Genomic DNA, 17,079 nt, shown 5'->3' on the forward strand with positions numbered 1-17,079 from the left:
ACAGAGTTAGAACATTTATTTTTACTAAGGAAAATGGCTATTTGTGATATTTGGGCTCTTTAAAACTGATTTGAAAACAGATTTATAATATAATAAAGTTGAGACTTTGACACTCCTCCCTGTTTTTCCTCATGTATCTTTTATGTTGTTTTGTAATGTTTCTTGTGCAGCACTTTGGTCAACTGATGTTGTTTTTAAAAGTGCTATAGAAATAATTTTGACTTTGACTTTAAAATAATAGATACACATCTCAAAATAAAGATTGTGCCTCAAAATAATGACGTTATATTATATTTTGTATTTTTTTTAAATATGTATTTATTTATTTATTATTATTATTATTATTATTATTATTATTATTATTATTATTATTATTATTATTAATATTGTTATTATTATTATTATTATTTATTATTATTATTATTAATAATAATAATAATAATAATAATAATAATAATAATAATAATAATAATAATAATAATAAATAAATACAAAAATAATATAACATTTATAACGGATGTATATTTTCATAGCAGCTATCTTGACTGACACAGCTAAACAAAGTTTGTGTTGATAGTTTGTTCACAGTTAATATTGTATATGTGGGTCAATGAAACATTAACAGAGTTATTAAGTGTTCAGTATATTAATCATTGAAGAGGTGATGGTGTCTGCTTTACTTGATCACATGTTAACAGCTGACACACACACACACACACAAAAACAAACAAACAAACAAACAAACACACACACAGACAGACTCACACACATAAACAAACACGCACACACTCAGACACGCACACACACACACACACACACACACACACACACACACACACACACACACACACACACACACACACACACACACACACACACACACATAGATCTCACTGGCAGCAGTGTGATGCTAACAGTAGCTTGCTAGCTGTAGCTCCGGTTCTGTACCTGTGTGAGCGTGTAACCTCCTCCCGGGTACCGGTGCACTTTTCCGGGTCAGTGAAGTGAAACCAGCCGGACAGAGGGCCTGGAACCGGCGTCCCAACGCTATGGCAGAGGACGACATCTTCCTTCCCACCTGTTAGCAACAACAAGCTACCGTCAATCAACATAGCAGCAAGACATCCAGGCAAACCCTTCAGAATAAAATTGTAAAAGTGTATTTTTTTTTCTTCAGGGCAAACCTTTCAGAATAAAATAATTCACAATAATTGTATTTTTTTTTTTTGCCAAAGAATAAGAATTATGAGATTGAGATTGAGAGTGTTTTCTTACAGGACAACTGGAGGCAATAAATGAAGATTGTGTCTCAAATTAATGATTTAATATCGTATAGCCTACTGAAGACTAAATATCTCAAAATAATGAGAAACTTTCACAAAACGTCCCAAATTAAATATATTTTTAAATATTTATTATTGTACATATTAAAACGTTTCTCATGTATATTGTCATAGCAGCTAGCTTGACTTAGCCTACACAGCTTATCAAACTTAGTAGCCTATATTTACTACTACTTTACTATCTACTATATTATTGATACTTGAGTAAATTATGATGATGATTTAGTACACAGAATAATCTTTGCACGAACCTTCTTCACTTTAAGCAAATTCACATTGATCAGTGATTTATGATAGAAATGTAGTCTGGGCATGTTGTTGAATGGATCCTCTTTGCGCATGCGCACTGTGCCGCATCACCGGTGGCTGCGCGCTGTTTGTGTAAAATCTTTTAGAAGGTTCAATGGATGAGACGGAGCGATGACGTGACGATTTTTAGTCAAGAGGAGGAACGGAGGCTGCCGCGAATAAGACGCAATTCATGAATGGAGGTAAGTCTCTCTCTCTCTCTCTCTCTCTCTCTCTCTCTCTCTCTCTCTCTCTCTCTCTCTCTCTCTCTCTCTCTCTCTCTCTCTCTCTCTCTCTCTCTCTCTCTCTCTCTCTCTCTCTCTCTCTCTCTCTCTCTCTCAAACTGGGACAAACTGATAAGAGGTAACGGCTGATAACCGTTAAGAGTCCCGTGAGCTAGCATGCAAACTGCTGTTATGACACCAGGCAAAGTTAGCATCCCTTTAGGTAATGAGTGTGCTAACGTCTTCTGTGCTAACGTCTCTTTGCTGAACTTGACTGTTTAGCCAGTGTGCTAACTGCTGAAATAAACACCAGAGTCCTATTTGCTAGCGTGTTAATGGCCTGAAATAACCGTAACTAGCAAGCAGGCGTAGCGCCCTGTTTACTAACGTTTTTTCACCGAATTTGACCCGTTTAGCTAGCGCGCTGACTGCTGAAATAACCTTTAGCGTGTGTATTTAGCATCCTGTTTACTAACGTCTTTTCAGTGAACTTGCCTGTTATTGTAGCCACCGCTGAACTTAAAGATAGACCATAAAGAGAGGAAATAGCTGTTAATGTAAAACTTCATTTAAGCTGTGAGATAGCCTACAATGAACTACATTTAAATAGCTACGAGGGACATGGAGTTTCTGTTGATACTAGCAGCACCTTGAGATTTTACGACCCCCAAGCGCGTGCCGTTGGCGTCTGCATTTGTTTAGGAAGCGAGTGATTACGTCCATGATGAGAAGCCGCTATACGTCGTGAGAAGGTAATGTATTTCTATGTGATTATGTCAGATTAATGATGGTAACGTGACCATGGTGAAGCAGATAGAACTTTGATTTAGTAGCGTTCAGGATACATAGGCTGTTCCATTCTGCCTGCCGTGACTAGTTCCAGGGAAAAATCGTACCTGCGCGAATGCATTTATTATAACTATATTAAAATTAATGAGTTGTTTTCGCACATTGTCTCGTTCGCTGTAACAGGTCATTTATGATCATCAGAGGAAAATGGACTTTCACAAACATTTAAAAGTTCCTCCTTGGCGTTTTAAAAAAGATCCCTTGATTTAGTAGTTTAGTTAACTACTCTTACCAAGATAAAGATTTAGTTAGCTGTTAGCTATTTTAGCTATCAGCTATCTTTAATAGGATAGATAAGTAGGTTTAGTTAGCTTTATTAGATATTAGGGAATTACTCTCATTCAAGTTATAAGAAATGTGTCTCGGATCTCGTATATTTTAACTTACATTTGTTATTTTTTGTGCATAAATTCACAATGGAAGTATGTGAGATGATAAAGTTTTGTGAGGACCCTGATGGTGAGTCTGAAACAACGAACCTCTCTCACCCTGAACGGTCGCCATTTGGTCTTCGTAACAGAAGAGGACTTGTGAAATGATGACCACCGACGTGCGTACAAATGTGAGTAAAATTATACATTTTATAATACCAGTTTGTATGTTGTAACATGCACATATATGTTACAAAATACAAACTGGTGTATGTCTGTTGTGTTGTGTTCAACCAGTTTAAACTGTTTAATTGGAGTACATAAGATCGTAAAAGTGTACATGAAAAGTGGCCACTGAGTGCAAAAGTAAAATTTAAAATATCTAAAATGTAAATTAACATTTGAAAAGATTGTAGCGCAAAGGCTGTGAAGAAAAATATTAATTTTAACTCGGTAAATATTTACAATTACAGTAAAATCTAATAATAATAACAAAGTTAATAATCAAAGAGCTTTATTGTCAATTGCAAAATACAGTGTGCCAGACAGAGTAATCGAAATAACGTTTGTCTCCGACCCCACGGTGCAATAAAAACAAAAGGATAAAATATGGTAATATAGGCTAAGTAATATTTACAATAAATATATTCTTAATAGTGCAAAAGTGCAAACATATCCAGCTGAGATTAAATATACATAGCTGAAGCTGAAGTAATTTGAGCTAACCAGCAGATATTTTGGCTTGTTACAGTCACTTGTCAAATGTTGTCGAAAACGGTCGCAACTTGCGTAACACGGAATAAGAAAGGCTGTCAATGGCTGTTGTCATTATGCAGTGTGTGCGACGGATGTGTTTGATTTGAGACAACACTACTCTGCAGGAATCAGTGCACTACACAAGTAAGTTCAGTTTATTACATAAACATGCTCTAACATTAGAACCTGATTTGAAACACAGCATAGGTTTAGTTAGCTATCAGCTATTTTAGCTCTCAGCTAACTACTTTACGCTTCCTACTAACTGCTCTGTGTTACAGGATATGAGATATTTTGGGTTAATCAGTGGAGTGAAGGATGGCAGCTGGACTGTGATGTGAATGTGAAAGAGGAAAAGTTATCTAGTTTGAAACACAATTGATTTTTTAACATAATTTAAACAAGGATGCGATTATGTTCCAACATTTACACCAGAACCTGTTGAAGCAAAGGGAGATGATCATTTAACTTAGTTTAGTATCAGCCAGCGCTGCTGCACAGGGCTCCAGTTACAGCCACATACGAGTGATGAAAGATAACTTAAATATTAAATTAATTAATTATGACGGCATACAAATGACAAGATGTGAAAGTGTGTAAGTGTGTGTCCGTGTGTGTACGAGCATCAAATATTCAGGCAAACAAACAAGTTTTTGTGTGTGCGCGTGCGTAGCCGATAAGGCAATTTCTACCTGGGGGAGGAGGGAGCTGCAGACGACCACAATGACGTGTACATGAAAAAAATGTGGTCCTGTAACAGTTAAGACATTCTTATAAACGTTCACACCCCTACTACATGCACACACAAAGTTTGATCTCACCTGATTTCCTGTAAATGCAGAGGGGAGGAGCACAGGGAGGGTGTTCGTCTATATATACATTTTGACAACAACAGCAGAGCAGACGGAGGGAAACAGAAGGATGAGGCAGGGTGAGTGTTAATACAACATTTGATCAGCCACAGCGCTGACTGTATGATACTGTTGTTTGTGTGTGTGTGTGTGTGTGGTAAATTAAAGGGATTGTGTTACTCCATGTTCTCTCAGAGGCTGTTTACGTTGGGGCACTTATAGGTATTGCAGGAGGTACGCAGAAAGATACGACATTTGCCTACAATATTTTTTTTTAAATAATAATATTTCTTATTTAATTTACCTGTTCCTTCCCCGTGTTGATTGTAACACTCTGCACGTCATACACAAAGACTGAAAATAGTGTGTGTGCGTGTGTGTGTGAGCACAGTGACTGACTATGAGTGACAGATGGTATCTCATATCATATGTGCTTTGACGGTCATTTGGCCAATCAGAACCAGTATTTGTCATTGAGGGGCGGTGACATCAGTCAGTGCGAGCATTCGCACAGGAAGTTACTTTTTTCCAAATTATCGGAGCGTGCAAGTAGCCGCAGTATTATTATATTTTACTGTGTTAATGTTCCTACTTAGTTTATGTGAATCACTTGTAGCCCCTACAGGGGTTTAGTTTTCAGGTGTCATGTCACCTTTTCATGGCTTATGACTTTGCACCCCTGCTCACAATAGTTGTCATTATCAAGTGCAAATTGGTATTAAGGGAGAGTTGCACAAATGGTTTTAATTTAATGGGCAGCTTGATTAGATACGAAGACAAAGGGTTTATTATGAATACAAATTAAGGCGATCACACATGAGCGATGGGTTACTTTTAACATGGCAACCTTACACAAGTAAGGGGGTACACAAGTCAAAAAAAGGTTGGAAGCCACTTATTGACATAACAGCAAATGCATCCTTGAAAACGTTAACTTTTGAAATCCCCTTCCAAGGTGGAATCTTTAGAAAAAAACGCAACTGCAGCAGCACCCTGTAAAGTAGTTAAACCGGTCTCTGTGGTAACGCTGTGTGTGTGTGTGTGTGTGTGTGTGTGTGTGTGTGTGTGTGTGTGTGTGTGTGTGTGTGTGTGGTAAATTAGAGGGATTGTGTTGATCCCTGTTCAGTTTATAATTTACGGGTGTGTATGTGTAACTGGTTAGTGTGATGGAAGTTCTGTTTAAGGTTGGAGGTCAACTCAGGTGGAAGAATATTTCAGGAGACTTGGATGAATTATGAAGCAATATTTATTACAGACTTGGCCAAGGAGAACCGGACTGCAACTCTAGTGACTTGCACTTCAATTCTGACAAACTCATGCTTAGAGCTGTGTTTTAACCTTCCGCTATCTCTATCACCTCCCCGGCTCGGGCACCAAGTGTACCAATGTTTTGGTTCAGAGCTGAACACAGTGAACCACAACATTCTGGAGTCGTAGGAGATGAGACTTTATCTATCCAACTGACCTAAGTGTCTCCTAACAGGCTCCAAGGCTGACCTAGAGTCTGAGAGACAGACACACAAGATAGGCATATGACCTCTCAATCTTTCCCATTAATATTACAACTAAATACCCAAAATTCCCTCACAGTTAGTAAATCATTTAGGAAAAATCAATGAACAAAAACCTTTTTCTTTAAAAAAATGTGTTCTGAAAACCCAAACTTATTCATATCAATCAGAAATTACACAAACTATTTGGAAAATACCAGAGTTAGTTTTTCCTTTCTTTCATCTTGAACCAGTATGCCCATCCTCCTCTGACCTCTGACATCAACAAGGAGTTTTCATCCACAAAACTGCCGCTCACTGGATATTTTTTTAATTTTTCGGACCATTCTCTGTAAACCGTAGATATGGTTGTGCTTGAAAATCCCAGTAGATCAGCAGTTTCTGAAATACTCAGACCAGCCCTTTTGGCACCATCAACATTGCCATGTTCAAAGTCACTTAAACCCCCTTTCTCTCTTCCCCATTCTGATGCTCGGTTTGAACTTCAGCATGTTGTCTTGACCACATCTACATGCCTGAATACATTGAGTTGCTGCCATGTCATTGGCTGATTAGTTACAGTATATGTGTTAACAAGAAATGTAATCGCTGCACCTAATAAAGTGGCCGGTAATTGTAGATTCTGTGTATGAGAGCGTTTGTGTGACAATGCAATGTCTGTTTGTGTTTGAGAATAGACTGGCACTCCCTTTTCTCTCAGTTTGGCTTGTGACTATAACAAATCTGTTTCTCTTCATACTTGTTTTTCTGAGCTCACACTCAGTGTTTACCGTTTCACCTCAGATTGGCTGAAGTCCAAAAGATGAATGTTAATATGGAGGAAGAGGACGGAGCAGAGTCTCCAGTCCCCAGCTGTCTGTCTATGAAGAGTGACTGGTCCAAACCTGAACCTCCAGACTTCAGTAATGAACCTCGACCCTCAGACACAAAGTAAGTGAACTGATACAAACTCATTCAACTGTTAACGTTTTGTTGTGGCCGTATTCACAGACATAACATTTTGCAGGAAGTGCACCTGAGTTTGTTTCAACCGAACTAAACACGGCATGTGTGAATACACCCTACGATTTTACAGAAGTTAAACGTTATTTAGAGCTTCTTGAATTGCTTCAAGGAATCACATGATTTGAATAATTATTAAAATGAATAAAATATCTTTGTGTTTTGCAGGGTTCAGTATCAGGGACAGAGAGCAGCGTCTCCAGTCCCGAGTGGTCTGTCTATGAAGAGTGACTGGTCCAAACATGAACCTCTATACTTCAGTAAAGAACCTGGACCCTCAGACACAAAGTAAGAAAAAAAAATTGCTGAAAGAAAAAATAAATAGTGGGGCTAGTATCTATCCATCCCCCTCCCTTCGTATCTTCTACAGCAGGAATTAAAATGGAAAATTAAATAGCTTATAGACAATTAACAAGATTATATGGGTACTTGTTTTACAGTTAGGCCATATCACTATCTGCATTGTCACAGGCAGAGAGGAAAATAGAGACCTAAAATGATCTGTGTATTAGAATGAATCTTCTTAAAAAAAAGAAAAAAAAAATTTCTAACTGTAGTAGCTGTGTATCTGTATCTGAATCTTATGGCAGTGGGGGCGGGACCCGATAAGCCTTTGGCTTCTCCTGCTTCCCTTCGGACGATAACACAAAGTAATATGTATGAATATGCAATGAGAAAATTATGTATTATGTGTAATTGTCCGTAATAATAATAATAAAAAAAAATTAAAGAAAAATAATAAAAAAAGTTAGCAAGTAAAAAAGGTATGAAGACAGGCTAGGCCGATTAGGTATTTAGCTAAGTATGAATCCCTGACAAAGTTTTTCTATCACTGGCAGTGACGAGGATAGGTCGTGAATTCCCGGGACCCACAGGTTGTGATTTGAGTGGGTCCTCAAAAAATTAAATGGTTCCCCAAAAATGTTTGTATTTCTTTAGAAATTGTTAATCTTCTTTGATGTTGAAATGGGTATTATTAGATTTTTTACATCACTTCTAACATCGGTTTCAACTAATTCCCAAAATGACTGTAGAACAGTTGGATGCTCTTAAATGGAGGACTTTTACTGGAAAGTAGCTGCACAAAGTTGTTTAGATAACAAATTATAGGCAGATCACTACATGTTTAATAAGACAGATATGTGAAATTCAAACAGAAATGTTACACAAAAGTAACACTTTTACTGTTCACTGTGGCCATCTGTGGACAAATCTGGATATATTTCAACCAGCAACAAATCATATAAAAATGAAGAAATGTCTTCACAGGAAGAGGAGTGATGTCTCTGTGGAGGAGCAGCCGTTCTGCTGTGCTTTGTGTCAGGACGTCCTGAAGGATCCGGTCTCTACCAGCTGTGGACACTGTGGACACTGGTTCTGCAGACGGTGCATCACCTCATACTGGGACCAGTCTGATCCATCAGGAGACTCCTCCTGTCCCCAGTGTGGACAAACATCCAGACCTGGACTCCAGTCAGCCAGTCAGACCAGCACTATACAAGGTAAGACACATATTTTCCTTTATTTTGTATGTGTTTTAATGTTTGCCTTGCAAAATATCAGACATAGATACTCAAATCATGAATCACCGACTATACAAGGTACTGGAGATCTGTCAGCTGATGTCATCATGTCTGAAAACAGGATTCTTCTTGTATTATTTGTTGTGTTGTACTATATAGACACAAATGAATTACATAACAAATTACAACATTTAAAACTTCGTACTACCACTTTTACTACTTCTACTCTTACTGTTGGCGATGAAAATAATCAACATATACTCAAAATATAAGTATTACTTTTTTCAGGTTATAGTGGTCTACAGGTCAAACAGATACGCAATTATAAATGCCTGATTTTAATTTTATTTCAGAATATATTACCATGATCACCAGTGTCATATTTTATTTGTTTTCTCTCTATCATAGTGAGTGGTGGTCTGCAGGAGGTTCTATATGAACATAAGATCAGTCTGAAAAGGAGATGTGAACGTGTGACTGAAGGAACTGATCAAACAGGAAGTGGAACTCTCCTCAACAGGATCTACACTGAGCTCTACATCACAGAGGGACAGAGTGAAGAGGTTGATACCCAACATGAGGTGATGCAGCTTGAGACCGCTTCCAAGAAGAAGACCCTCCATGACACTCCAATCAAGTGCCACGACATCTTTAAAGCCTTACCCGACCAACAGGGACATATCAGATTAGTTATGACAAACGGTGTCGCTGGAATTGGAAAAACCTTCTCAGTGCAGAAGTTCACTCTGGACTGGGCAGAGTGCAAGAAAAACCAAGATGTCAGTCTGCTGATTCTGCTTTCGTTCAGGGAGCTGAACTTGATCAGAGATGAGCAGTACAGTCTTCTCAATCTGCTCCATGTTTTCCATCCAACATTACAGAAGGTCACAGCAGAGAAGCTCGCTCTCAGTAAAGTTTTGTTCATCTTTGACGGCCTGGATGAAAGCAGACTTTCACTGGATTTCCAGAACAATGAGGTTGTGACTGATGTCACACAGAAGTCATCAGTCAACGTGCTGCTGACAAACCTCATCCAGGGGAATCTGCTTCCTTCGGCTCTCATCTGGATAACTTCCCGACCTGCAGCAGCCAATCAGATCCCTCCTACATGTGTTGACAGGGTGACAGAAGTACGAGGCTTCACTGACCCACAAAAGGAGGAGTACTTCAAGAGGAAAGTCAGTGATGAAGAGCTGTCAAGCAACATATTCTCACACATGAAGACATCCAGGAGCCTCCACATCATGTGTCTAATCCCAGTCTTCTGCTGGATCACTGCTACAGTTCTGGAGGATGTGTTGACTACAGGCCAGAGAGGAGAGCTGCCCAAGACCCTGACTGGCATGTACTCACACTTTGTGCTGGTTCAGACAAAGAGGAAGAAGCAGAAGTATGAAGAGGGACATGAGACGAGTCCACAGGAGCTGACAGAGTCCGACAGGGAAGTTCTTCTGAAGCTGGGGAGGCTGGCGTTTGAACAACTGCAGAAAGGAAACGTCATGTTCTACCAAGAAGACCTGGAGCAGTGTGGTCTGGATATCACAGAGGCCTTGGTGCACTCAGGAATTTGTACTGAGATCTTTAAAAGCGAGAGTGTGATCTTCCAGAAAACAGTTTACTGCTTTGTTCATCTGAGCATCCAGGAGTTTCTGGCTGCAGTCTACATGTACCACTGTTACACCAACAATAACACAGAGGTACTGAAGGGTTTCCTGGGAGAAATCTACGTAAATTCATCCCTGGATGTCTTCCTGAAGAGTGCCATAGAGAAATCCTTAAGAAGTAAAAATGGCCACCTGGACCTGTTTGTCCGCTTCCTCCATGGCCTCTCTCTGGAGTCCAACCAGAGACTCTTAGGAGGCCTGCTGGGCCCAACAGACAACAGTCCAGAAACCATCCAGAGAGCCATCAGCAACCTCAAGCGGATGAACAATGATGAGATCTCTCCTGACAGAAGCATCAGCATCTTCCACTGTCTGACGGAGATGAACGACCTCTCAGTTCATCAGGAGATCAAAGAGTTCCTGAAGTCAGAGAACAGATCAAAGAAGAATCTCTCTGTGATCCACTGCTCTGCTCTGGCCTACATGCTGCAGATGTCAGAGGAGGTTCTGGATGAGTTGGACCTGAAGAAGTACAATACATCACCAGAGGGTCGACTGAGACTGATTCCAGCTGTGAGGAACTGCAGAAAGGCTCTGTAAGTCCAGATGTGATTAATATCACAAATCAATGCAGATTAGTAATTTTACTAATTTAGTTATTCAAATACACACATTATAGAAGTTTGATTCTTAATATATTTTGTTATTTTTTTATTTGCATATTATCCCATCCCACACTTAGCTCTTCTACACAAGATTAATTCTTATTATATTTTATTTACAGTATGACATAAAAATGTCAAGATGACAGGGTGGAAATCACATGACTACGAGCAATTTGTGCAAATTACAATAATTCAATGTGACCAAATGATAAAGGTAATGAAACAATGTGACCAAACCATGTCGGACACAGTGCGATAAGATGAGCTTAAGTGAAGAGCAAATGTAACTCAAATCAGGAAATGTCAAAATGTTCTGTCATCACTTCTCTTTCATTACAACATTTTGTCATGAATGTGTCATTACAGACTTTCTGGCTGTGGACTCTCTGAGACTCACTGTGAAGTTGTGGCTTCAGCTCTGAAGTCCAACCCTTCCCATCTCAGAGAGCTGAACCTGAGTGGAAACTACCTGGAGGATTCAGGAGTGAAGGCTCTCTGTGTCGGACTGGAGAGTCCAAACTGCAGACTGGAGACACTGAGGTCAGTTCACTGACTGTTACTCATGTAGAGTTTTCTATTTGTTCAATTAACTGAGGTTTGAAGTTTTTGTTCAAAGATGTTCAGGTTTGCCTGAGCAAATATGAAGAAATTTCAAATCATAAAAAGGAAATGTTTTACCGGACAATGTTTTTTTAGCTTCCACAGACTCACGTTGTGGTCAATCAGTCAGTGAAGATGATGTCAGTCCTGATGAGGCTGTAGAGTGTGTGATGGATATGAATGAGGTGGTTGAAGATCTGTTGATAGCAGATAGAAACAGGCTGCAGAGAGTTTGAGCTTCTGTTTAAACAGAGAGAGAGAGACAGCAGGATTTCAGCAGTGGCAGGTAAAACAGTCATTTCCACCAGCCACTTTGGCGGGTTGAATTTTATAGATTTATTTTAAATTGTAGTATTCTCAAAAGACGTCACACAGTATTTAGTAGATAAATTAGTAAGACTCAATACATGGGTTTGAAATGCTTTTATGTTATTAGGCAATCTATAAATTATTAAACAAGCTTCTTATAATAATTACGGATCATTGATACTTAGCCTTCAGGACACACACACACACACACACAGAAGATAGATATCAAAGTACATTTCCAAATACAGGTTTTTAAAGGATTAATTTAGTATCTATCCTCTACTTTCAGACCTCACAGATATCAGCAGCATGGTATTAATCCGTGTTGACATGAATAGGTGTGTGAATGTTGTGGTGACATGTGGAGGATGTCTGCAGAAGGCTGACATTATGATGATCCACAACAACACAATGACAAAGTCACTCTACTCATTTTAGAGGAAATCTCATTTGTTAGGACAAAGTCATGTTGAGCTACACTTTTAAAAACTGAACACATCTGATTGGATTGTTAATTATATTTTTTTTGCATAATTTATTCTTTCTACAGATTGATGAACTGTAGTTTGTCAGAGACCAGCTGTGCTTCTCTGGCCTCAGCTCTGAAGTCCAACCCCTCCCATCTCAGAGAGCTGAATCTGAGCTACTACAAGCTGCAGGATTCAGGAGTGAAACTTCTGTGTGGTTTTCTGGAGAGTCCACACTGTAGACTTGAGTCTCTGAGGTCAGTTCACTGACACTGTTACTATTGTAGATAGTAATGTCTACATACTTTCAAGCAGCACTGTATAACTTATCAGCCAATCTCATGGCAGCACAAATGCATTCAGGCATGTAGATCTGGGGCCGTATTCACAAAACATTTTAAGGCTAAGAGTAGTTCCTAACTCGCTGATTTAGGAGTAACTCTTAAAAATAAGGGGCGTTTCACTCCTAATTTTAGGACTCCTAACTTTTTAAGATAAGTGTAATTCACAAAGCATTTTAGCTCCTAAATTTATGAAAAGCTAGGAGTCCTCGAGAGGTGTCCTAAGTCACTAAGAGTAAATCACAGACAATCATTTGATGGTGTTTTGGAGAGATTTAATGATAGTGAGCTTTATAAAAGGTACCTTTAATAACTGTGAGGCTTAAATGATCTTAGTAAAGCTATATTTAGAAAGTATAGACATATTTATTATATTTCTATTAAAAAAATATATTTATTAAGCTCTGTTTCCTGCAGTTGCTGTCGGTTTACGATGCACTGAAAGTTACTGTTTGGTTTGGGTTTAATTTCCTACTAGAGTACGTAGGCCTAGGCCTATGTGGCGCTTCACAGCATCTCCTACGTGCCACAGGTCCGCTACTGTATAGTTGCGCGTCTCGCCTTTTTGCCGGCTGTTGTTTCTAAATGGTGAATTTCCCGGTTCGTCGCTGTCTGGCTATTCCTGCAAAGTCCGCCGTTGAGAGAAATACAGTGAAAGTGCAGCTCTTCAATGAGGATATTTTTACCAATTCAAATCATTCTAAAATTTAAAATGAATAGACCTATGTGGCGCTATTGTAGGCTAATTGTGAACGAATGTGTGGGAAACCCTGCAGTATCTTGGTTTTCATGTTAAATCACTTGTCATTAATTGTATTTAAAAACTATTTACTTTAATACAGCGACACGATATGGATATCTCCCACAGTGTTTATATCATAAATTCACTCTTAGGGACTCATTCTCTCTCAGCCAATCACCGTGGGCATAGAAGGTATGAACATGACATCATCCATAGCAACAGGGTGAACCCCGCCCTCTAGTCTTAGCTTAGGAGTCCCTCCCATTCCTTAGTAGAAGTTGGTCTTAGCAGCTTTGTGAATAGGATTTAAGAAATTACTCCTTACTAAGAACTTTTAGTGCTCCTTAGGAGTACTCTTAGCGCTAAGATTAAATGTTTTGTGAATACAGACACAGACCCACACACAACAACAAACTCACAGGAAGACAGATATCAAAGTATGTTTCCAAACACAACTGACTGAGATCAGCAGCTTGATGTTAATCTGTGTTGACATGAATAGTGTTGAGCTACACATTCAAAACCTGAACATATCTGATTGGATTATGAATTTTTTTTTATTTACATCATTTATTCTTTATTCAGATTGATGGACTGCAGTTTGTCAGAGATCAGCTGTGCTTCTCTGGCCACGGCTCTGAAGTCCAACCCCTCCCATCTCAGAGAGCTGGATCTGTGCTACAACATCCTGCAGGATTCAGGAGTGAAGCTGCTGTGTGGTTTTATGGAGAGTCCACACTGTATACTAGAGACTCTGAGGTCAGTTCACTGACTCTGTTACTATTGTAGATCGTATATATTTAATTAACAAGTATACCTATTTACGTACAAACTTAACTTACATCCATAACGTTATACATTTTATTATTTCATATTTTTTCTTTCTCTTGTACAAAGTTAAGTCTCCAGCACAAAATAAAGCTTACGCTTGATATTAATCTTGTTAACATGAATAGGTGTGTGAATGTTGTGGTGACATGTGGGTGATGTCTGTAGAAGGCTGACATTATGATGATCCACAACAACAGAATGACAAAGTCACTCTACTCATTTTAGAGGAAAGCTCATTGAATAGAACAAAGTCATGTTGAGCTGCACATTTAAAACCTGAACACATCTGATTTTTTTTTTGCACAATTCATTTTTTATTCAGATTGAGTTACTGCAGGTTGTCAGAGATCAGCTGTGCTTCTCTGGCCTCAGATCTGAAGTCCAACCCCTCCCATCTCAGAGAGCTGGATCTGAGTTACAACAAGCTGCAGGATTCAGGAGTGAAGCTGCTGTGTGGTTTTCTAGAGAGTCCACACTGTAGACTGAAGACTCTGGGGTCAGTTCACTGACTCTGTTACTATTGTAGATCTTATATATTCAATGAACAATTGAACACAATGTATGTACACACAGAACTTACATCCATAACGTAATACATTTGCTTTGTTCATATTTTCATTTCTCTTGTACATATTTGAGTCTGCAGGCAGAAATGAAAATGTTTAAAGTACATTCATGTTTATAATTTTTTATAAATTGTCACCTTTTATACTGAAGATCCTCCAACAATATTTTCGTTTACATTTCAGATTGAGTCACTGCAGTTTGTCAGAGATCAGCTGTGTTTCTCTGGCCTTAGCTCTGAAGTCCAACCCCTCCCATCTCATGGAGCTGGATCTTAATAACAACACGCTGCAGGATTCAGCAGTGAAGCCTCTGTCTGATCTTAAGAATAATCCACACTACAGACTGGAGACTCTGAAGTGAGTAGAGGGTTGGAGTCAGTCCATTCTGTCACTAAACACAGTTAGCATCAAGCAAATATCCAGTACTTCCAGGTTAACCATATACATTGTCATTAGATTCTTTCCTTATTTAAAAACTGCATTTTGTATTCACTCCGGTTATCTTTGGCTAAATTTACATTTGTTTAATGATCCGAAACATTTAGTTGTGACAAATGTGCAAAAATAGAAGAAATCAGGAGAGGTTTTTTTTCATAGCACTGTTGGACATTTCATATTTCATATATACAGTCCCCTCCAAAAGTATTGGAACAGTGAGGCCAATTATTTTATCTTTGCTGTAGACTGGAAACATTTGGGTTTGACACCAAAAGATGAATATGAGACAATAGATCAACATTTCAGCTTTAATTTCCAGATATTTACATCTGGATCTGATACACAACTGAGTAGATACAACTAAACTGATTGGAAGATCCTTCATCATGCAGCAAGATAATGACCCAAAACACACTGCTAAAACAATAAAGGAGTTCATCAGGGGCAAGAAATGGAAGGTTTTACAGACTGGCCAAGTCAATCTCCAGACTTAAACCTTATAGAGCATGCATTGTACCTGCTAAAGAGGAGACCGAAGGGAGTAACCCCCAAAACAAACAGCAACTGAATGAGGCTGCAGTGAAGGCCTGGAAAAGCATCACTAAAGAAGAATGCAAAAGTGTTGTGATGTCAATGGGTCACAGGCTTGATGCAGTTATTGCAAGCGAAGGATTTCCAACTAAATATTAAGTCTTATTCACTTTAATTTATTTTAAGTCTATCTGTTCCAATAATTTTTCTCACCTAAAAATGTGTTGTTCTTTTACAAATTATGCTATCTTCACAGTTGTGTATCAGATCCAGATGTAAATACCTGGAAATGAAAGCTGAAATGTTGATCTATTGTCTCATATTCATATTTTGGTGTCAAACCCAAATGTTTCCAGTCTACAGCAAAAATAAAGGAATTGGCCTCACCGTTCCAATACTTTTGGAGAGGACTGTATATATACAGTGAACATATTTACGTTTTAACTTGTAAAAGGTAACATAACAAATATGTCAATACAAAAACATTTGGACATTAAAAAAGACAAAAGGAAATATATAAACGTAAACAGACTCACTGACTGACAGCTGATGGAGGGAGTCTCTGTAAACTCTGATTCATTACTTCTGTTGTCTTCTTCTCTCAACAGATGGAAGGACGAGATTGAGTGAGTGAGTGAGTGAGTGAGTGAGTGAGTCAGTCAGTCAGTCAGTCAGTCAGTCAGTCAGTCAGTCAGTCAGTCAGTCAGTCAGTCAGTCAGTCAGTCAGTCAGTCAGTCAGCCAGTCAGTCAGTCAGTCAGTCAGTCAGTCCGTGTGTGTGTGTGTGTGTGTGTGTGTATGTGTGAGTGAGTGAGTGAGTGAGTGAGTGAGTGAGTGAGTGAGTGAGTGAGTGAGTGAGTGAGTGAGTGAGTGAGTGATCATCAAGGTGTTTCAGTGGAGAGAGGATCCGCTCCACTGTCAGACACAGAGTCCTCCATCCTCCCTGTGTGTTCCTCTGGATGTGACAGAGTATCATCAGTGTATCTGCTCTGCTGCTGCTCTGTCCTTCTACACCGTCTCTGCAGACACACTGACAATCCACCACATGGACCTGATCATCTCTGCTTTGTAGATCAGCATTTATCTCTGAGGTTCATGTCACAATGCAGAAGTTTAAGTTTCTAATCAGTGCTAAAACTTTACACACTGAGAATCCATCCCTGGACCTGAACCTATTGTTCAAACACATTTAGTAGAACATGCCTCATGTACTCTGAAGTTATATGCTGTCGAAAAGAGATATAATTTGACCTGAGTTTGACTAAAGAC

General features: G+C 38.9%; 2 protein-coding genes across 3 annotated transcripts in view; one reads left to right on the plus strand and one right to left on the minus strand.

Annotated features, from left to right (window-relative positions):
- Positions 1-1,070, minus strand: part of sugct (succinyl-CoA:glutarate-CoA transferase) — a gene marked incomplete at its 3' end in the record, with an annotated part of 71,130 nt that extends 70,060 nt beyond the window's left edge. The window contains exon 1 of the mRNA XM_080050011.1: positions 949-1,070. Coding sequence (XP_079906137.1) covers positions 949-1,066 — 118 coding nt within the window. The 5' untranslated portion in view covers positions 1,067-1,070. The remainder of the gene's footprint in view (positions 1-948) is intronic.
- A 3,639-nt stretch (positions 1,071-4,709) lies between these two features.
- Positions 4,710-17,079, plus strand: part of LOC307267615 (uncharacterized protein) — a 275,732-nt gene continuing 263,362 nt past the window's right edge. Inside the window, exons 1-9 of one of the 2 annotated variants that reach the window (XM_080049974.1) lie at positions 4,727-4,762; positions 6,977-7,123; positions 7,364-7,483; positions 8,465-8,697; positions 9,127-10,918; positions 11,354-11,527; positions 12,447-12,620; positions 14,032-14,205; positions 14,600-14,773. In XM_080049974.1, coding sequence (XP_079906100.1) covers positions 6,996-7,123; positions 7,364-7,483; positions 8,465-8,697; positions 9,127-10,918; positions 11,354-11,527; positions 12,447-12,620; positions 14,032-14,205; positions 14,600-14,773 — 2,969 coding nt within the window. In that variant the 5' untranslated portion in view covers positions 4,727-4,762; positions 6,977-6,995. Of the gene's footprint in view, positions 4,763-6,976; positions 7,124-7,363; positions 7,484-8,464; positions 8,698-9,126; positions 10,919-11,353; positions 11,528-12,446; positions 12,621-14,031; positions 14,206-14,599; positions 14,774-17,079 lie in introns of both variants that reach the window. The other variant, XM_080049981.1, reaches the window with a different exon arrangement.

This window comes from Ammodytes marinus (assembly GCF_949987685.1).
Source record: "Ammodytes marinus genome assembly, chromosome: 21".
Classification (NCBI taxonomy): Eukaryota; Metazoa; Chordata; class Actinopteri; order Uranoscopiformes; family Ammodytidae; genus Ammodytes; species Ammodytes marinus.